General features: G+C 44.2%; 1 protein-coding gene across 1 annotated transcript in view; it reads right to left on the reverse strand.

The window, feature by feature from the left end:
* The window catches only part of SRGAP1 (SLIT-ROBO Rho GTPase activating protein 1), a 538,479-nt gene that overhangs the window by 291,397 nt on the left and 225,040 nt on the right, over positions 1-22,042 (reverse strand). Inside the window, exon 2 of the mRNA XM_086919057.1 lies at positions 4,749-4,944. Coding sequence (XP_086775183.1) covers positions 4,749-4,944 — 196 coding nt within the window. The remainder of the gene's footprint in view (positions 1-4,748; positions 4,945-22,042) is intronic.

The raw sequence follows: 22,042 nt of genomic DNA on the forward strand, positions 1-22,042 counted from the left end.
GTTGCGACGTGCAGTTGGGGCGATGATTCGGAGCTGTATGGCTGCAATGCCGAGTCCGGTGTCATCATTAAGGCTGTCATCAACAGGAGATGTGCGGGCCCATGCCAAAGATGTGAGGAGCAATCGTGATGATGCTTCAGTTCCAAGGACTGCGACAGCGATGTGCCCCAAACCATGTAGCGGCAGCAATGCATCGATTCTGCATGGCAAAGCGCCGCACAGTTCTGCTGGATCCACACAAACTGGCAAGCATCTTAGGCCCACTTACAAGGGTTGAAGACTGTGATAGCACCACTTGGCAGAGTAGACTCACAGATGGCAGAGTCCAGGCTCAAGGTTGTTGGAAGCCTGTTATGTCACTTAGGCGTCAGATGAGGAGGCTAGCCAACTAGCCCTTGGAGTCACTCTAGGTTATGGGTAGAAGAGATGCAGGTCCAGTCATTCTGACCCAGGCAAGAGGGCAGCAGGCAGCAAGGCAGCACAGCAGTGCAGCAGTTCCTTCAGAGCAGCTGTCGAGCAGTGTGGCAGTCCTTTCAGCAGTTCTTCTACCTGGCAGAGTATCCAAAGATACAGACATGTACTGAAGAGTTGGTGTCTGAGGTCCCCTATTTATACCCTGGTGCCCTGGTTCTTGAAGGTAAGAGTTTCTCACTACCAGGACATGTAAAACTTAAACGTACATGTCCAACTTTTTAAATACATTGCATCCTGCCCTCTGGGCTGTCCTAGGGGTGACATATGTATTAAAAAGGAAGGGTTGGGCCTGGCAAAAGGCTTACTTGCCAGGTCAAACTGGCAGTTTAAAACTGCACAAACAAAGGATGCAATGGCAGACCTGAGACATATTTAAAGTGCTACTTAAGTAGGTAGCATAGTCAAAGCTGCAGCCCCACGAGTAGCATTTAATTTACAGGCCCTGGACACATGCAGTGCCACTTTACCAGGGCTTATATGTAAATTAAATATACCAATTGGGTATAAGCCAATTCTAACATGTTTTGAGGAGCGAGCACAAGCACTTTAGCACGGGTTAACAGTGGTAAAGTGCACAGAGTCCTAAGGCCAACAAAACAAATTCAGCATAAAAGTGGAGGGACAAAGGCAAAACGTTTGGGAATGACCCTGGTGAGAGGGCCAGGTCCAACAAGGAGCCACTGTGGCAGTCTGGTGCGGGGGTGGTGGGAAGAAGTATATGCAAATGACTGCCATCAGCAGTGGAGGTATGATGGAAAGAGGGAGCAGTATGATGACGTGGGCATTTTGTTTCAATTTAAAGAAAGAAAACATGAGTGTGAAACAGAGGGGCAGTAAAGCAACAGATGAGCTTGGAGGAGGACAGCAACAAAACGAGCAGAGCAGGAAGGTGAGGATATGGGTCAGGAAGCAGCACACGAGGTGAGTTCAAAAATACACACACTTTTGTATAGTGCTGGAAGCAAATGAAACTGGCAAAGCTAGTGACTTTTGTTTATGCTGTACATCATTTAGAAAAGGGCAATTATGCAGCTGCATCATTTTTAAGGCATGCACACATGCATAATGACTTATGCGCCTTGAAACCACGTTTTTTTTTAATTAACTGATCCGAGATGGATTAGTAAATAAAAATATGTCAAAATAAATGAATCACACAGCAGAACTAAATACTACACAATTCAATGGAAATGGCATACAGAGTTGCAAACTAAGTTGCAATAAACAATGAAACACCACACTCCGTTCTTAAAAGTATCCTCTTGGTAAACCCCCTTCTTACTGCTGGGTCGAGATCCTGTGTCTACAGACCAAGACACACTGTATGTTAAGGCAGGACTAGCCGCAAGTTTCAATGGATCAAATAGTCACACAGTTCAACTGTACAACTCAGTTAAATGTCTCTTTACCTGTTCCGCAAACAGTCTTAGTATGCAAACTAAGCTCGTCTACGAGTATTTAGTCTCTTATGCCTGGTGTAGGTTATGCCTCATGTTTCACCTGCAGTGTAGGCTGTGCAGCGGATGCTGTTTGTGTTCTCTCCATCAGGCAGAAGCTTCAATCCCACAGAGGCCACTCTGGCAGCCTCACTTGGGATGAAGTTTGCGAGGCAACACTTGTACTTGATGATGGCAGCCCTCCAGGCCAGCTAATGGCAGGTGTTCTGGTATGGCCGATGCAGCGTCTAGGCCAAATCCCTCATAGTAATGTCTTTCTGGCAGTTGCAGCTTCTGGGCCAATCGGGGCTTTCCACTTCAGCAAAGACCAAGCTTTCACTCACAGTGTTGGCTGCGGCAGGATCAGTCTCTTAAATCCACTGCAATCTGCTGGGTGACACAGGATAAGTCTTTCTTGTACATACTAATGCGTCTCACATGCAAACTGCAACGAGTGACAGGAGTGCCGTTCCAGAACAAGGATCTCCCCTAGGTTCACTCTCAGGACAAGTCAGCTTTGTCTGGGTTCTCCTTGTGCTAAGAAGATGCTGAGCCTCTTCTCCTGAACAGTGCCTTACCCTTTAAGGCCAAGCACACTCATTATCTCTCACAGTAGACAGGCAGGTTTCTAGGCACCTCAAGCAGATCTTCCAGCAGAAAGTGCAGACTTGAGGTGATGTGCCCTCCCTAGTTGGGCACTGGCTAGCAACTTCTAGTTCTTGAACAACAGAACCTGTAGCCCCATCCCTCACACCTACCATTGTCCAAAGTTGGCGCTGTCCCCATCCTCAATCACTTCAGTGTTGTGTCTCCAACCTCAAGCTACAGGAATGTGGGCAATACACTTCCCTGGCTGGGGGAAACTGTCCTCAGTCTTTATCTGGTGCCATGCTAAAACCTCTCCTTAACATACAGAAAAAGGGTCTGGTCACACTATAGATTCACGGAACATGGTACGCTACCAACCCCACTTTATGTATTACAGGCAGGGCCTATACAGCTCTCCAGTACCCACTATGAGGGCAAGTCTGATGCAACACTTCAGGCTACAGCACAGAGTTTGGACCTCACATTACCAAGTACAATCGTATGTCTCTATGCACATGCTAGATCAGTGTGATGCCAAGCCCAAAATGAAAGACACGATCACAGGCAGATGGGCACTCAGGTTTGGGGTTTAAGTCTGATCATCATGCAGGGAACAGTCCCATCCCTACATATGCTTTACTCTCTTATCTCTGTGCCCTGATAACACCATCCACCTGTTTTTTTCACCTTTTTCATTTTTTTTTAGGTTTCCTCTTCACTGCGCTTCCCTGTCTGACCGCCGATTCTCTGCCTCAATAAAACCCCTTTTTTTGAGGGGGGGGGGGGGGATCGGGGGAGGGGGGAGGGGGGGGGCAGGGGTTCCAAGCTCCACTTTTATCTTCTCGCTTTTTTGAGAGCCCAGTACTCCTCCCCTATTCCACTCCCATTTTTTTCACTCCCCTTTTTCCATCAATTATGTTTTTATTCAATATGGTAATTCGCTAAATTTAATTTAGTCCCTTTTTTTCCAGCTGAAACAATATTCCCCAACTTGCTTTTACGTCAGTAGTGGGCGGATTGATTCGTATATGGCCGTCCTACGTGTATCTGCAGATCCTTTAAGTAAATACCACTGCTAACACACCACCGCCTCTGTAGTCGCCACTGGGTTTGCAGAATCTGAAATCTTATCTCCAGTTACACGATTCCAATAAAGAAGTTTACTATATGTCACAGATTTGGATATTGTCCACCAATATTTTCATCATTGTGAAGTAGCATTTCCTTGACTGAGGGAAGGGTGGCATTCGATTGTCCCTAGAGAGAAATCTCTCGAAGACCCCTTTTGAGGAAGTCAGATTTATACTGGGCATGCCAGTGAAGAGTGCACGGGAATGGGAGCCCTAAAATGGGGAATAACATGGCTATAAAGCTGATCAGGCCAGGCCACCCATTCGGTTATTTCTCCCCTATGATCGGCAACAATCCATTTAATAATTTTACTAAATATACAAGGAGAAGAGGATGTCTCTTGGAAGGGCTTGGCTTGCTGGTGGCCCAGTCACATGTCAATCACATGACAGTATTCTACCTTGCTGCCTAATCCTTAAGCACACTCATTAAGTGAGTCTGCAAGTTGTAAGCGTTTCCTTCTTGCCTCTGCTTGCTTGTGTTCAGTCCTTGGCTACAGGTTACGTCTCTCCCATGGGAGGGCCTTTCTTGGCTCTCTGCCCGGGGAGGGCCCGCACATATTTCTGTAAGGGACCAAAGAAGCTCTGCATGCAAATCTAACTGAACTGTGCATGTCTGCAAATAATGTGAAGAATAAAAGTCATGGGTGGCTGTGTTTACCAATAAAAAGAAGCGAATGGCTGCTTGCATCCTGTTATGTTAGTGCAGAATAACAAATACATGTGCACAGAGCTGTTGGCTTTGCTTTTCAAACATGGCTTAGGGTGTGAGAGACCAACTCAGACAGGAAGCAAACATCTTGTCAGGTATCAGGCAGACTCAAAGAAAACAAAGGGAAGGAACAAAAACACTCTGCAATAGATGCAGCTTTTTTTCCCAGCGTACGAGTGCTTGTTTACACACGAGCTGAGCAACCACAATGTGTTGACAAGTTCAAAGACCTCACCTGCTGGCAAGGCTATCATCATTCTCCTCCCCTGAGTCATGTAGCATCCCTGGCAAATGTTTACCTGCTCAGCAAAGTCCTCCTCTGATGGCGGCAAAGCATCTCTCTTAAAGGGAAAGCAGCATTCCCTGGGGAAGAAAACAACAGACCTGTTGTGATGGAGGACTGCTTACTTGTATTGCTGGTGGTCCTTTGTGCTTCTAGTTTTGGCCATGAACCGTTCTGCAAGCTTTTCTAGATTCCGGGAGTACTCGGTCTCAATTTCGGCCTTTTTCCGGAAGAAATCCTGTAAGTCCTGCAGAAGCTGCACCCTCATCTCTGTCTGCTGCTCCAGGCATTTCTGCTGCTCCACCACCTGCGCGCGGATCTCTGAAAGAAGCAATATGTGCAATTAAATGATTTTTACAAGTGCTTAATCATACAGTGTATTGTAAAGTAATTCATTACACAACGTTTTACTGCTCAAAAATACGTGGACGTTTTCATGCAGCAAACTGCCGCAGAAGGTAACAGCAAACACAGCCACTTGCTTGGGCCACATCCCAGTCAACTATTTTCCATCCACCATGTCGCTTCATTGTGGACCCAGCCATATTCAAATCAATCTTGATCCTACTTCTCTTTGGAAAAGTGCACCAAAAGTGGCCAAGGGTAGTCTCAGATGTGGGTATCATTCTCACTGTAGGAAAACGTAGAGTGGGAAGAAACACTTCTCACCAGGATGTGCGCTCAATATACATGAGACCTGGAGGGTTTCTTAACAGTTCAGTTGATATAGAAGCAACTCCGAAAGGAGCGTTTTGACGATTTGGATACCCCTGATGAAGGGTCTTCACTTTGACCCGAAATGCATTGGGTATTTTGACAAACTTGGAAATTAAGATCAAGCAATTAATTGATCAAGATGAATATGGAATACTAATCATGGAGACAAAATGTGATTAAAACGAGGTGAAAATACATGTGCTCGTGTTGCTTCTATATCAACTAAACTGTTAAGAAACCCTCCAGGTTTCATGTATATTGAGCGCACATCCTGGTGAGAAGTGTTTCTTCCCACTCTACGTTTTCCTATTTTGAAGGCACGGCTTGACTACGTGCGTCGGAAGTAGCGCCAACCCAAGTACCGTTTAAACTTTTCGAACATTAACATTAGAGAAAATTGAGTGCACAGGGATAACACAGATTTCTCATTCTCACTGTGCCACTGAAAGCAAGCTACACTCGACTGAAGAGCCCTAATCTTGGGTTCTTGTTCAGAGACGACCTGGCTTGGCAGTTCAGGCTAGACTGTTCCTAATGGAGCAAGGTCAAGACTGATTTGCATATGGCTGGGTCTAATCTTAGGTGGTATGGTGAGCAAAAGAATGATAGGTTGGAATGCTACCCAGAGCAATTGTCAGTGGTTAGACTTATTGCAAGAATCCTCCAGGCAGCACTTAATTTGAGCCTGTGGTTTTGGGTGCTCGGCACGTCACTTAATTGTCAACACCGGCACTTGTGACAGTCTGACACAAGCTGGCGCTGTCTGGCTAATTTAGGAGGTGACCGAACAAACCAATAAATATGAATTCAACATACATTAAAATGACTACTACCTGCCGCCCAAACCATTCTTATAGCGTTGGGGAGCTGAATTAGTCCGAATTGACACACTTTGTAGGAGTTTGATGATTAGTAGTTGTGTAGCTACTATCATTGGCAGCACTGGCAAGGGCAATATGTGGTGCAAGCTGCAGTGGCCTCCTGACAAGTGCCTTGGCACTTATTTTTATTTTTACAAATTAAGCACTGCCTCCAGTTATATTTTGTGTGGGAGAAGGCATCAGGGCTCAGGAGTATTAGACCACATGATACTGTAGTAAACCCAGCCTAGAATGTGCAAATAAGGGAAGGAGATCCTTTCCCTGGAACACATGACTGGGATAGTCAGCCTGTCACACAATGCAAGTAACTGCTCTCTAAACGCGAGTGTTTGGGATGTCTGCTAAAAGGGGGCATGATATTGCATGGCTGCCATTTTGGTTTTGAGTGTCACAGGCCCCATATTTCATCTCTAGCAAGGGCTCAAAATATTCTATCTCATAAATCTCTGGATCACAATGAGTTGTTTTTCTAGAACTAGAAAAATACCGAGCTTAATGAACTCCTGTGGTGGAAATTAAGTGATTCGTTTGCAATTGAGAAGTTTCTGAAAAAGTCCTATGCTTGAAGTTCTGTTGCAGCAGAAAAAAAGTTTCCCTCTGTCTCATACATATGTATAATATTTTTAATGCGTATTCATTTTTCTGAAACTTACATTATGGAGAAGTGTGGTAACATGACAAAACCATGCTGCTTAAATTGAGCTGTTTGTAAATGTCACCAGAACACAAAGTGTTACCATTAAACTTAATTTTCGTATTTCACTTTGTACTTTCCATGTTTTTCCAAAGCACAACTATCCTAATAAACAACATATGTTAAACCATTATTTAGTGCAAATAAACATCCTAAACACGTTATACTACAGTAATGCCATTCAGTCAGACTAACATTTTTGCCTCTGTGTTTAGAAAGCAAAAAATGCACATATGATTTTTCTTTCAGACAACAACAATATCAAGTGAGTCTTCCCATGAGGACAAAAGAGCATAGGTCGTTATCATGCTTCAAGCACCTCTTCTGCAGCACATTTGTATGTTTTACCACTGAATAAGATCCGTCTTCCCCACCTAGATTCTCTTCATGGTTCTGCCATTCATCTGCATTCCAGCAGCGTACGGGTGAGGTGGTCTCCGCTGCAAGCTATGAAAAAGTCCCCAACTGATGGTTATATAGTAAAACACTGCCTTAATCGGTTGTATGACAGAACCACACATGCCTAAACCAGCATGCCTAAACAATGCAGTGTAAACAACGACTGCGTTGTTACCATGCGCTCCTTTAGCACACACGTCATTACAGCAACTTAATTTAGGGAACGCTGTACTTTGGAATAGTATAATTTACTATTTCAACTCCAGTCTGTGTATTAGTAGGGAAGGTGTTGGACTTAAAATCTAACACCAGTCCAACACCGTGTTCCCCAAAGCAAGTTGTTGTAACAACTTCCATGCTAAAGGAATGCGTGGTGTAATGCCCGCGTTGTAAAGGAACTGCGTGGTTTTGACTGTAAAGGATGTTCACCCTTAATCAGGTGCTATGGGCCCTCTCTGGGTCCTGAAGCCACTACCCTATTGGTAGCTAAACCGTGCTGGTCTCAGTGTTTAACCAAGCATGCTTACTGTATTGTACAAAGTTCATTGGTATTACTTCTACCTCATAAGTTCCCATTTGAATAAAAAAATCACCCCCCCTTTCCCTGCTCAATGTGATTTGAAGAAATGCGTTAACTGTAGGAACAGATGACTCACTAGTGATTCAATACTGTACTTTATATTGAAACTGTAAAAGAAAAGAAAAGTGACGCTAACATTAACAATCAGAAACGTAATGCCGACGAGAGGCAATAGAGACCACTCTGGTACTAAGTGACGTGGATTGAAATACAATGTTAGTTTAGATTTGGATTTTTAGCACACATTCACAAAGACTATGTGGTGGATTGGTGTGTCAGTGATAGTTGTATATCAGCAGATCGTAGGACAAGACAAAGACATATGTGGCATATAATCACCTCCCATCACATATTCAGAGTCTGAGTAATGGTTTCGCAGAAAAACATTTCATTTAGCAACAGTGGAGTGACAAACGAAAGTAGGACTCGAGTTAATAAAAATGTTAGTAAAGATGTATAAAAAGTGTGTAATTGTAGCAGGTTGCATTTTCCATTAAGAACCTTGACCTCATATATTTATTCAACTCACATTTTTAGGTTTCACCTAGACAGCGCTTTTTCAGCTGGCTCCCTTCTCTCCCCCTCTGTGTTCCTCCCCTGTCCCTTTGCATATCATCTGTTGTAATGATGATTTGCCCCCACTCTCCTTTCATTTATTGTCTGTGTTGAGACTTGCCCCATCCCTATGCCCTTCCTTTTATCGATCTGTTGTCCATGTTGGCTTGCCCACACCTCCTTCCTTACCTCCATTGGTGGTCTTTGTTGTCTTGTCCACCACATGCTCTCCCTTCGTTCGTTGTCCACCTTGGATTGCCCCCAATCCCATCCTCCCACCAATGGTTGTCCATGTAGGCTTGCCTCTACCCTCCCTTTGTTTATTGTCATGTTGGCTTGTTCCCACTCTACTCCCTCCATTTGTGTTCCTTGTTGGCTTGATCCCACCCTGCCTCCCTCTATTCATTATCTATGTTGGCTTGGCCTGTCCCAATTCGTCCTCCCTGCTTCCGTTGTTGTTTTTGCCCTAACTTATCCCTCCCTCTGTTGTCCGTGTTGGCCCCCCACATGCCATACCTAAAAAAAGAACTATGAAAGCTGGCTGCATTATAGCACTTGTATTGCCCACACCCTTTGCCCTCTGTGTTTCCTTACCCCTCCCTCTGTTTTGTCTCCTGCCTCGCCCTCCCTCCCGCAATTAAAAATAGTGATATGATGCGGCCAGCACTGGCTGAGTCATAGTGCTTTTATTTTCAACTTTCAGCCATGCTGCACAGGAGCCACGCTGCTGTACCACATGGCTAAAAAACATTGACAAGGCCAATACCTGACAATGCTCGTTGTAAAGAGTTGCTCTACCAAAACAGGTCAGAGTGCTATATAAGTCAACAACAATTGAGAAGTGGAACATCTCATGCAGAGAACTCCCACGAATAATATCCAGACCAGAAACTGATGTTGATTAGAGCACCTGCTAAAAATCAATGTTCAGGAATGGCAAGACAGACATAAAAACAGAGGAAACCGAAGTAAAAATAAAGAGATGGAAAAGTACCGGGGAGCTTGTGAGAGGAACAGACGGGAGGGGATCTGTCGGCGTACTGTGACATTAGGTGGAGAGAAAAGAAGCTAAGGGAGCATACTAGACTCTTTCTCCCTTGTTGGGGGTTTCCTACCTTTTGCATATTACTTCTGTCTTTCTCTCTATCTTGTTGTAGGCCATAGTCTGATTATAAAAAATAAGTACCAGTTTTCAAAAATGAGCACTGGTGCCCACCACTTTCCCCCACTGACACCAATTAGGCACTGGACAAAGAAAGAGGACGTAGGAATAGAAGTTTAAACAGGTACTTGTGAAACTTTTTGCAGAATTGAAGCAAACTGTCTCGACATCTCATGTGGATCTGTGGAGAATTCCAAAGAGTGAAGTCTGCTCCAGCTGAACAAGAAATTGAAGAGCCATTTCACACGTAAAGTGGTGCGGAGGGAAGGCCACTGGAGTTTTGGGGCGGCCAGTTAAAGTAAAATAACAGCAGGGACAGACTGAAGGGGCTGGTGGATGAGAATCAGGTGAGAACGGGTGTTGCAGATGTTAAAAAAAAATTGCAATCACAATATCTGGCTTCGAGGGAATCATCCTTGGAAGCAGCAAGGTGATGTTCAAAAGAAAGGCGTCCAATACTGGGAGAATAAATTGCCACCCCCGACAAATATAATGAGTGATATATTTTTCTTTGAGGGTGTCAGACGTGTTACATTAACAAAGGATGCCCTTTGGGAGCTGAAACTGAGAATCACTGTGCTTGAGATACCAAAGGTAAATCTCAGAAAAACAAGGTGTGATCACTTCAAGGGGTTCTTGTAAGAGGCTGCAGAAAGAGCAGCTATATTTAGCGAGCTGGAGCCTGATGTTTTTAGGCTAAATTCTCTTATGTTAGGAGTTTACACCAATCAAATCTTCACAAGATGAGACTCTCTTCCAGAACGAACACACAATGTGCTCAGACAGCTGGAACAATCAGGTTGTCATAGTGCAATTTTTATTCAGTGCCTCCAGTTAATATAAAGCATTCCTGCAAGGGCAGTCCAGAAATATCCAACATTTCTCTCCAGGAGGCGCAAACTATATCCAAAAAGATATGGTCAATTCCCCAGTGATTGCAAACCATATTCATGACATATGGCCTTATTTAGAGCTGCTCAGCTTAGCAGGACTTTCGCCAGGGCGGATGCACCATAAGCTGTATTTAGAGTACCATTTACATCAATGTACTCTTAATATGGTGGATGACCACTACCTTTAGACTCTAATGACATTTTACTTTTGGATCTGCTAATTGTTCTGAAGGTCAAAACTATCGTCTGTGTTTGGAAAGACTATAAACATTTCTCCTGTCACACATGGTGTGCATGGGTCTGTATTCTAAGGAGTGCAGATAATATCAGGTTTAATTAAGTCTTCCAGCAGGAATCTTCAAGATGTCTCTGGCCCTCCCTCGACTTCTATTTACAAAAATCAACCCCCGCCCCAATACCATTATCTAGATAAAAGCAAGTCCACGCTATCCCTTCTCCCCTACCAAACCCCTTTACATTCCGTGACCTGCTACCAACGGACCCAGATGTTCATACCAGGCAATTCAAGCAGTCACCAGGCTTTATATATCTCTTTACTTCTTTGTCTCTATCTTTTCCTTTTTTTAGATCTCGCGTGGCGTACTGCGCACATGCGCAGTCGAGCTCGCGAGATTTTATGTTTTAGAGTGTACTTCACTAGCGAGGGTTAAGCCCTGCCCCTCTTCTCCATTGGCTGGCCTCCTAAATGGTGCCCAGCCATTGGAGAAGAGGTCCTAGTGACGTTCTCCTTTCTCTCTAAGCCCCGTCCTTTTCAGACGGGGCTCCTTGACTTACTGCTGGCGTAAAAGCTTTCTTATCTTCTGTATGGGGCCAACAGATGGTCCCATAAAAAAGATAAGGAACCTTTTCCACCAGCAGGAAGTCGGGCTCTAAAAGAGAAAACTCGGCATTGTGTGGTTTCCGGGGCATGGCCAGCCCCTTTTTACCCGCATTGTTGTTGTTCTTTCGGCGAGAGGCAGACTTCTTTTGTCCCACCCTCTCTCTCACAGCATTTTCTGTGAGGCTCCAGTACAACACGCTGCTTTTCAGAATCTCGTTCTAGTACCGCCGTATGAAGCACAGAAAGGACCCTAAGAGCAAGGGAGGGGGCAGACCCCCCGGCGGGCAGTCACCTAGCAGGAGCCCCCTCCCCCACCCCGCTCCACCCCTACTCCGGCCAGGGGGCCATTCTGGAGGAGGCGGGCTACGAGCTGCCTGTGGAGAACACATTCCGCTCTTAATACATGCACAATTGTCACTATTGCCTCATGTAAGGTAAAGTTTGCTTTTGTAACATGCTCACTTGTAATTTTCTCCTCATGTATCACTATTGTTCCTATTTGTGAAGCGCACTGACTCCTTCTGGCAAAGTCTGCGCTATATAAAAACGCATCAAATAAAATAACTAAAAATGCTCGTCCCTTTGCCCTGAAATCCAGACTCTCCTTCCTTTGTTCCCCAACATCGTGCTCCCAACCCCTGCCCCCATCCCTTCACCTCCCCCTTGTGCCTCCTCCCCTGACATGAGACCCTCCACATCACTCTAAATTTGAACCCGTCGTGGATGTCAACGATCTTGCGGTGGAAGAAGATGGCTAATGAGTCACACCGTTCTTGTGAGGGCGGGATGTCGTTGGCGTTGGCGCTGGGGTTGGAGAGTTCCTTTACGAAGCTGAAGAGCTCTTTGCTGTTCTGTGCGTTGTTATCCAAGCGGTCTTTGAAGGAGGATCTCTTGGCTAATCTGATGAGGTGGTGATTTTGCGGGTGGCGTCCTTGTGGGCTGCGTAGTTGTCCAGTGTGCATTCGTGGAGCCATATATTCTCCAGTTTCCGGCAAGCACGTTTGGAGGTCTGGAGCTCGTCGGTGAACCAGGTGGCTCTCTTGCTGGCGTGGCTGTTGGAGGGTTTTTTGAGCAGGGTGAGGGTGTTGGCACAGTCGTCGATCCACTGTCTGAGATTGCGGGCTGCGGCGTCTGGGTTGGTGGGGTCGGTGGGTGGTTTCTGGGCGAGGGTGGTGATCAGCTGGTCTTCGGTAACTTTGCAGCAGCGAGGCAACTGTTGGGTGCAGTGGTGGTTTCTTGAGGGTGAAATGGATGCAGCGGTGGTCGTTCCGGTGGAGTTCGGTGGTGTGGTTGAAGGGGACTTGGGAGCCTGTGGAGAAGACGGGGTCCAGCGTGTGGCCGGTGGCGTGGATGGGTGTGGTGACGAGTTGTCTGAGGCCGAGGTTGGCGAGGTTGTCGATCAGGGTAACGGAGTTGGCGTCGTTGTTGTTCTCGAGGTGGAAGTTCAGGTCCCCGAGGAGGATGTAGTCCGTGGAGGCGAGTGTGTGGGTGCTGGCGAGGTCGGCGATGGAGTCGCTGAACTGAGCCCGGGGTCCGGGGGTCTGTAGATGTAACTGTTAACACATACAGGTTACTGGATCAAGCACAAATATAACAAACTAAAGTTAATAATGTCTGGTGCAACAATGAGACCGTTAGGACAGTAAATAAATATATGTATTTGTATACATATAATTTACAAATGAATTGACAAAATTCATATAAAGGTGAAGTTAGTTTAGACACTCATCACTTCTTACGCATGAGGTGGTGGGAACATTTGTTCTCTTCCAAAAAAGAAGTTTTTATGTGTAAATAATCCTGAAAAGTATAGGTGCATACTGTTGTTTACTCTGTGTGCTGAATGTTAACAATATTATTTTAATAAAAAGTGCATTATGCTTGAGAGTTTGTGGCCTAACTTTTGTTATAGTTCACATTGAACTGAAAAATTAGGTGCAAATAAAAAAATTAATGAAAGAAAAATGTTAGGTTCCTTAAACGTGAACAATTCTTTTATATATAAAATTCATATATACTATCCATACTATAAAGAAAGTACGTCATGCCAGAAAATTATGAAAAATTACCCTCAGGTACGTCCTCCTTACCATGAATTAATTAAAGATTTTCATGCCATATAACACAGAGGTATTGTTAATTTGGCCCTATTATGCTCTCTATTATGGGGAAAGAAGTCTGGGTGCTCAGGAAGGCAGCGCCAGGCCTTGCATCACTGGATGGAGAGAGTCAGTGTGCAGCAAAAGGAGCATTGGTGAGGAAGATCAGAGGACTGGTATTATTGGGTGAAGAGGTGGTATGATGTGGGCAGGACATCCAAAGAAGAGGCAAAGCTTGCATGGGGAGGACTAGAATTTGATGGACACCTTGTAAAAGGCGGGACGCGAGAGAGGAAATTTGCTTCTCCTATGAATTTAGGAGTTTTATAGAGTGGTACACGTCTCCTTGCAGCAAATTCCACAATACGATTACAGTTATGGAAGACATATGTGGTCAGTCAACAGATGTCTCTAGATGGCTTATCTCTGCAATAGATGGTACTGTCGGCAACATGTTCCTTGTCAAAGAATGTGCACCATCATAGATGTCGCTCCAGGAAAGCCCCAGGCTATTTTTGTTCCTTTAGGTGTGAGCAATTTTGGGAGAGGTGAGGGAGATCCAAACACATGCTAGCAGTGTTAGAGGGTGTGTAAAAAAATAGATGGACTGAAACGGCTAGGAGCTTTTATTTAAGATGCAAATGTGACGGGAAGAGACGGAAGAACTATATCTGGACGCATGTCATTTTTAGTAGGTTGGGTTTGGGCATTGGCAAAGTTAGAGCATGTATCAGAATGGCATGCAATTTATTTTGCAAGATCTGGATGCAGGAAGTAGAAAGTGGAGTCAACAAGTAACTTCTAAAATGTGGTATTACAAGGACGGCGGTATGAAGGTGGCAAGAACCCAGCAAACTTTTTAGAGTGTGACTATTAAAGAGTAGCTGTGCAGGTGGAAGGTATAGTAGAATGGAAAAGGGTCTGATCAGTTGTGTTTTTCCAGTGGGATTGTCCGTCACTCAGTGACCAGGATGGCAGACTCCACTGGGTGTCAATGTTAAACTTCTGTTTTTAGTCTCAAAGCTCTCGCCTCGGTGTAACACATCGGCATAACACATGGTCTCCCCGCCTTTCATTTTGTTCTGCGGTTCCACCACCAACCCTGCTGTGTTTGGTTTAGAGGATGTGTTGTGTTTGGGTCTGAACAAACACATTGTTACCTTGCAATATTGTGAAGCGTGTTCAGGTTTGAAGGAAGCTCACGTAGAACTGCTCTGGTTCGGCTTTAACAAAAGACATCAACCTCGGCTCGGCCGTGTATGATACACAGGCAAAAGGACATTCAGGGAAAGGGGGCAGCGACAAACTGTTCTACCCTTATGACCCCTTTACATTTTGAATGGCAGGGAACTTTTGTCTTCCGCAAATGAAACGTGCAGTCCATGGGTAGCTATCTGTAATATTGACGGTAATGGCTTGATAGCGCTGCACACCTTGTAGGTTGCAAGTCAAAAAGACTACGTCTAAATGTACAGGCCAGGAGATATCAAAGTCACCTTTGGGCAGAAACATCAACAAGCACTTCAAGCTACCACCGTAGGACGTCTGATGCTGTCACAACACTGCACACAGACTTACTCTACCTAAACTCACTAGTACGGATGTGAAGATGATGAGTCTTAGTCACCCTGGTGGCCCTGAGCTCAATATGTCGAGAGGGAAAAAACACAGAAATTAGTAAATATCAAAACAAAATGAAACCAACACCAGAGATATGCTCCAAGGGCAACTGGAATCAAACTGAATGGTCACGCTTCCAGTTCGGTAGATGTTAACTACGCATATGCCAGCTGCTGGGTCTTCGTAAACCATTTGTTACTGCTCAACTGGAATTTCAAGCAGGGAGCAGCCTTGCCCATCTCCTGGTGATTTATTTCCGTAGACGGCGTCCCATCTGTACAAATATGGCTGCAGTAGGTCAGTCAGACTTTGGGGAGGGGGGTTTGGGGTCTGCCAAGACTATTAACATCATAAATATGTCATAAATTGTTCATGAAAACTGAATCCCCATCGGTTTTTTTTAATACTAATAATAAATTATGTATGTATGCTGTGGCGCAGTTCCTTTTAATAGTTCTGGTTAGGAAAGTTCCAGTAAAGCTTCTAAAACAACGTAGCAAAAAAAAAAAAAATACTGTGTTTGATCCCAAATGATCAGTGAACTGTTTTCTTACCGTGCAGGCTGCTGACACCTCGAGATGCGAGGCGTTTAATAGAACGACAATGCATTTGCAGATATTTCCCCACAGTCTTTGTGTAAAATAACTGCGGGCTGTTGATACGGCGCACAGCCTGCGAGGGAAAAGCAGGCGGCACACTGTGAACTTAATGAACAACGCAGCGGGGCCCCGCCACATTCTATACCGCGCCTGGATGCTCCTACGAGCCACCGGCGGCCAAGCAGATTTACAAAAAACAAAAAAACATTTCGATCTAAAAAGACTCGCATAAATGCTCCCAACTCAGAAGCGTCTTACTATCCCTCTTCAAGGCGCATAGGACTTAAACTTATGATAGGACATCAGAAAAGGCATACGGTCATCGGAGCTCGAGTTAATTTGATTTCAGTTATGCAAAAAGTTAAGAAACCTTTTGACAGGTGAAACAAAAGTTTAAAAAATCTTAAAAGGCCTGACTGCAATTACCTAAAGGTTTTTAGCAGAACACGTTTCGGGGTTTTCTTTGCGCCACATTTCACTTAATTGTGCTCCCGTCACCCGTGAAGCACCGCGAGCAGCTGGGCCCGCGCGCAGTCATTACCCACAGCGTGGCTTCTCGCGAGCGGTCAGGTCTGCGCGTGCGCGGCGCCTCGCCCTCATTTGCCTGCAGATTAAGTAGGCGGAGAGATAATTAATTTGAGAGAATTGACAGTGGCAGCCGAACAGCTGACTGGGTCTCAGGAGGTCCACAGGGGACGTGAGCTAGGATGTTCCTAATTGCAGAGAGGGACTAACAAATCAAACCAATTCAAAAGGAAAAAACAATCATAAATTAATAAGTGTTCATTTACTATTTAGAGGAGTATTTATACAGGGACCCTACGTGTGCCTTATGCTTGCAGCACCCCAAGATGTTCAGGCCTCAGTTCAGTTAGGAACGCTAAACCTAAATAAATTATAGTACAGAATGGTCTGCATGAGCAAATGCCTTTTGTGGCATTGACAGCAAGGCCCCAAAATGAGGACAGGCCTAGACAATTACAGAGCACATGTAACACTCCAAGATATAGGTGAGGCGTTTCACTGCTAAAGGCATTCCATTCCACCCGTGTGCAGAACCCGCTCACCAGTGTGAGGATGAAGTACTCAAAGAAGATAAAGAAGCTGTACCCGTTATGTTTTCTGGCTATCTCATTGGCTGACGAGTCTTACAATTGGCTGGCAGTTCTTTTTGAGTCCAACCGGCTAACTTCTTCCCCATGCAGCAGGCAAATTCAATGCAAGCGAAATGTAAGCATTGTTGTGACGGTGGAGCATACCTTCTGGAGTTGGCTATTCTAGCTCCTGGTGGAAGATTGAGCTTTCTGATATGGGTGCAATCCACGCAAGACCAGCAGCAGTACAACAGTGCAAGGGAACATTTACCACAGTGAGGGAATAGTGCGCTGCAATGCTTAGGCAAATGAGGTAACTTCTATATCTCGGTCTGTTCCACATGTGCATTACAGCTCTCCATTGCATCAAAATCTTTCTGCAAGACTGGTATGATTAGCGGCATCAAGCTACGGTGCCACAACATGGCTGGGACCCATGTCTTTCCATCATAGTAAAGTTTCTGCAAAGAACAGCTCCAGCCATACATCACTCTCTACCCACTACTGCAGCCCCATGACCCCTTACGTCTGAAAAACCTCCCTCGTCTTACCAGAAAAATCGGGTATAATGAGAACGCTTTAGAAACAGGATCTAAAATCATCTCTGGCTCACATTCCAAGTCCACAAAATATTTTTCTACTCAATCAATTCCCCATCCGCACATCTTTTCGACCTCTTACAGGTATTTGCTCCCTATTCAGATTTAACACCTTCAAAGCTACACTATCACAATGAGCCCCAGGAACAAGTACACTGCAGGATAATTGCCTCTTCTGTGGCTCTTATTCACAACACCAAGCCCCTCCGCTTAGGTGACACATCAGTCAGGCTCCTCCCTATCTCATTAGATCATGTACCTTGTGCCCGTCTAATACTCCACCACAGCACTAGGATGCTGAGCACAGCTCCAGGATAGTGTAATAGAAATGGAGCATTTCAAGTCCTCATACACCCCACCCAACTCTTCCTAAAAAGGGCACCCTGTACAAACACACCTGTGCCGACCATACAACTCCCGGCCTTCAACTCTTCCCAGAGACGGCAAAAACAATGCTATGATGGCACACTACGGCCAGGTATGTGATCTGAAATACTGGATAATATCACATTTAATTTAATTACATTACTAACATAAATAGAACATGTCTCAGATCTGAGGGTTCAATGGAGAAGGATCAGAGAAGAAAAAAGATAAGACAATACGGAGGGTAGCCCAAATGAAAGCCATTTAATAAAAACTTTGCAGAGCCAGGTTTTGATATTCCCTTTTTCGAATACAGAAGTGACTAGAGAAAAATAATTATTTCAGTGGGTAGCACCAGTGACCACCAATGAGCCAGTTGGAAACCTTGTGGTACAGCGTTTCGACCCAAGAGATGCGTGGAATGTGAGAAGAGAAGCTACTGACAAGCGGCTTACTTTGGCCAAATTTTACCAAGACAGAGAGGTCTCAACAGGGTTTTGAGACTCGTCAACAATTCTGCCTTTGGATCAGGTCAACGCAAATGAGTTGATGGAGCTCGTTTTTGGGCCGAATTTCATGTAGATTGTGTGTGCGGTTCTAGGTCATTGGGACTTCCCTTAGTGTGTTGGTTGTTAGTCTTGAGTAGAGCCTAATCTTTATGTTTACAAAGGATTCTGTCGGTGGTATTGGCTTAATGACAGTTGCACGTTTACACAGACCTATTGAAGGACATTCCATCTAAATTCTGGACATGTGGTCCCTAACACGTGTCATTTTGTGTTTATAATTGATGTTATTTGATTTCTAGGTCATGTACTTCTTCCAATTACTTTGCTCCTTATCACTTTGGTCAATAAGTTTTTAGCATCTTTGAGAGATGCCCAACTTTGACTGGAAAATTCATTTTGAAAGTGGCAAACCTGTATATTATCTGACCATTCTAAATTCCAGGCCAAATCTTTGTAGCCAAGAAGTGAGGTTTTCCTAGTTAAATGTGCATGCCTAGAACGCCTTTCAGGCTTTATCATGGGGTGCAATTCATTCATTTGTACTTCAGGACAGTGGGCAGTGAGCGTGTAGAGTTAATGGGAATTTATGTTTTCTGCAACATCTTGTGGTGTTGGCAGGGTTTTGCTTTGTTTGCCCTGTCATTGGGCGTGTGGTATTTGTCCAATTAATTCATTCTGTTATAAAAGCGTAAATAATGTAAAACAAGACTGAGGGCACCCTTATTCTGAAGAAGAATGGGAATTGTGGCTAATAAAGGGACCTAAAAAAAGAGCCTGATAAATGAGCGTGAGAACGCCCCGGGGTGGAGGCAGATTCGCCCACCGCTTGGGAGCCTTGCTGGCGCGTGGGAACAGAGCACAGGCGCCGTGTGGCTTCATCCTTACACACCACTCACAAGATGCACACATCTGTGCAGGAGGCTGATAATAACAGGGTGCTCTCATTTAAAGGAAGATGTTATTTGCCACCCTTGCACGCTTGAAGGGGGTTTCTTCAGCATTACACGCTTTGGTGCCGCCTTCCTTTGTCTGGCTTACCCGTTCGTTTGTAATTAGGGTACTCTAATTTTTCCTAATTAAAGTCTATCCCTAATTAGGAGTCTCCGTTAACAGTATACACTTTGTCGCGCTCTGCGGCTCTTGCTAGGGTGGATACACCCCCCACCCCCGGTTAGCTCGAAGCTAGTAAGTAGGTTGTGTTTTAGTTACTGTTAATTTTTACAGTCGTGGCCAATTGGACCTAAGGAGCATTAGAATGAAAACACCACTCTCAAAACTTACAGAAATACCTCACTGTGGGGTCATGTCTGCTCCACTGGGCACAACCATCCCAGCGCTTAGAAGTGAGGGCCGACTGTAGCACTTTCACAAACATTCAGATGGCAAGACTGTAATACAGGAGACATCCTGAGCATAGCACATTTTGCAGCATTTGTGGGAAACCGGAAATGCATCTTCCCCCATCTTTTCCTCTGCTGGGAAGGCTCAGGAAGGTAAAGTATTAACCGCAGAACCCCAGAAAAAGCCCACGATCTTATAACCCAACATGGGCAGCTCCCCATTCATTTCTTCCGAAGTTGATAAATACAATTTCATCAGCGCAGTAACCATTGTATAGAAGATGCATCACACGCCATGTTCTGCTAAAAGCCTTGCATTTACTAGTTTTTCTTTGGAGGCCCATGTTTGAGAGGATTAATAAATTGAGTTAATCCCACCAAGGAACGGCATCACCTTGTTCTGCAACCCATAGTGGTCCTGGGCACCTCTTTGTGAATCCCTGCTATTTAAGTACAGGTTAAACAATAATTACAATCAAATTAAAAACTAAGCTTGGAACAGAAAGTTGCATTACGTAAACGGTTAATACTTATTTGACACACCTGCTCATGCCACCGCTGAGGGAACCCATTGAAAGCATTCCCTCGCACTCGAGGTCCTGCGGCTCTGCAATCTGTTTCTAGGCACTATCATGTGGGAACATTATCACCCGTCTTAGACATTTAGTTACTTTACTCTTAGAATACTTTTGCTTGGTAATATGCAGAATGCTTTGTACAGTGTGTGCTCACCTGGGACTACCAACGGGCCCAAGGAGCTGGATAAACAAGGACAAAGCAGAAGTAACCAGGATAACTCACATTACACTCAAATGTACCTCTTTTAAATGACTTTTCCTAAAAGCCCCAGCCACCTGCCAAACAGTGGGATTTCAGGCAATTTTCTTTAAAGACCTTGGTGGTTGCCTGCTGTTTGAACATTAGTTCAGAGTATGTATTTAAGAAGTACAATCATTTTAACTCTTTCCCTGGATTGCATATTTTACTTGCAAAATGTATAGTTTGGCTAAAAATATATATATATATATATATATATATATATATATATATATATATATATATATATATATATATATATATATATATATATATATATATATATATATATATATATATATATATATATATTGTTTAATAGAAATGCCCATTTCTCATTGTCTGCATAATGCTGTCTGCATAATGCAATCCACAGTCTCCCTGAGGATTTTTATGTCCGTGGTAAAATCTTCATTGAATCCATTAAATTGAAGCCAATTCCAACGTTTAAACTATTCAATTAAGTAAAACATCTAAAATGTACAAACCATTAGACAATAGGCCTAAATTAGATTTTCTCTTGAACTGCACTAGGGAGTTCAACACAAAAGCCATTTCTTACAGTAGTTTCAGCTTCTTGAATGAGTTTGCATAAAAAAATATATATATCACACCAAAATCCCAGCAGTGAGACCATCCAGGGCAGCGGGCAGAACCAGGAAACCGACTCCGTTGGCAAGGCTTAGTGCTGTTTATTCATAGCATCAGTTGTCCAAATGAAGCGTTTCGGCCGCCAGACATGCAGCCTTGAAAATATATATATATATATATATATATGAACCTGCTTCCATCCAATAGCTGGACACAGAAAACGGCACACCAGGTGTGCCGTTTTCTGTGTCCAGCTATTGGAGGTGGATGGGAAGCAGGTTCGAATAGAGTGTGGCGGCTGCTGCCACCAACGGCACCAGCGTTGTGAGGCCGAGGATCGTTTCTGCAGCAACTTGGTGGTAATATATATATATATATATATATATATATATATATATATATATATATATTCTTGTGTAATGTAACTAGCGCTCCTGTAAAGCGCTCCAATACCTTCGAGGTTGCGCTATATAAAATTGAAAGGGTACGGTCTTGACTTATACTGGGTGCTAAACGTCTCTGAATAGCTGTAATGATAGCGAAACAAGTGTCAGTGGTTTCTTTTATTAATTCCAGGGTGTCTTGGATGGTATTTTACCAATCCAAAACTGTAATACTGTGTCTTGAGTGGTAAAAGTCTTTTGTCATTTTTCAGAGTGGATGGCATTGCGCTAATCCTATGCTTAAAGACTTTGCTGTAAAAATGGCAAAAGGCTTTGTCACTTTCTAGCTCGGCTTTGGATGGCACTGTGCTAATCCTATGGTAGAAAACTATGCTAGGAAAACAGACATTTAAGGTGAGCAGATTCAGAGTGTCAGTGGTGCTGTAGGGTGCACCATATAAAGGAGCTGCTTTCTGCTAAAACTTGGGAACTACCCTGAATTTTCTGCTTCCTTTTTTACATACATACATATATCTATATTTTTTTAATATAGATATATCCATATGCGGTTAACGTAACACTATAGTTTTGTCTTTGACTCGCCCGTTAGAGCTAGCGGGCACTATTTTCAAAGTTGGCGCATAAGTCTTCCTAACGAAGGAGACTAATCACATGCTAGCG

This window comes from Lissotriton vulgaris, chromosome 1_1, assembly GCF_964263255.1.
Source record: "Lissotriton vulgaris chromosome 1_1, aLisVul1.2, whole genome shotgun sequence".
Taxonomy (NCBI): Eukaryota; Metazoa; Chordata; class Amphibia; order Caudata; family Salamandridae; genus Lissotriton; species Lissotriton vulgaris.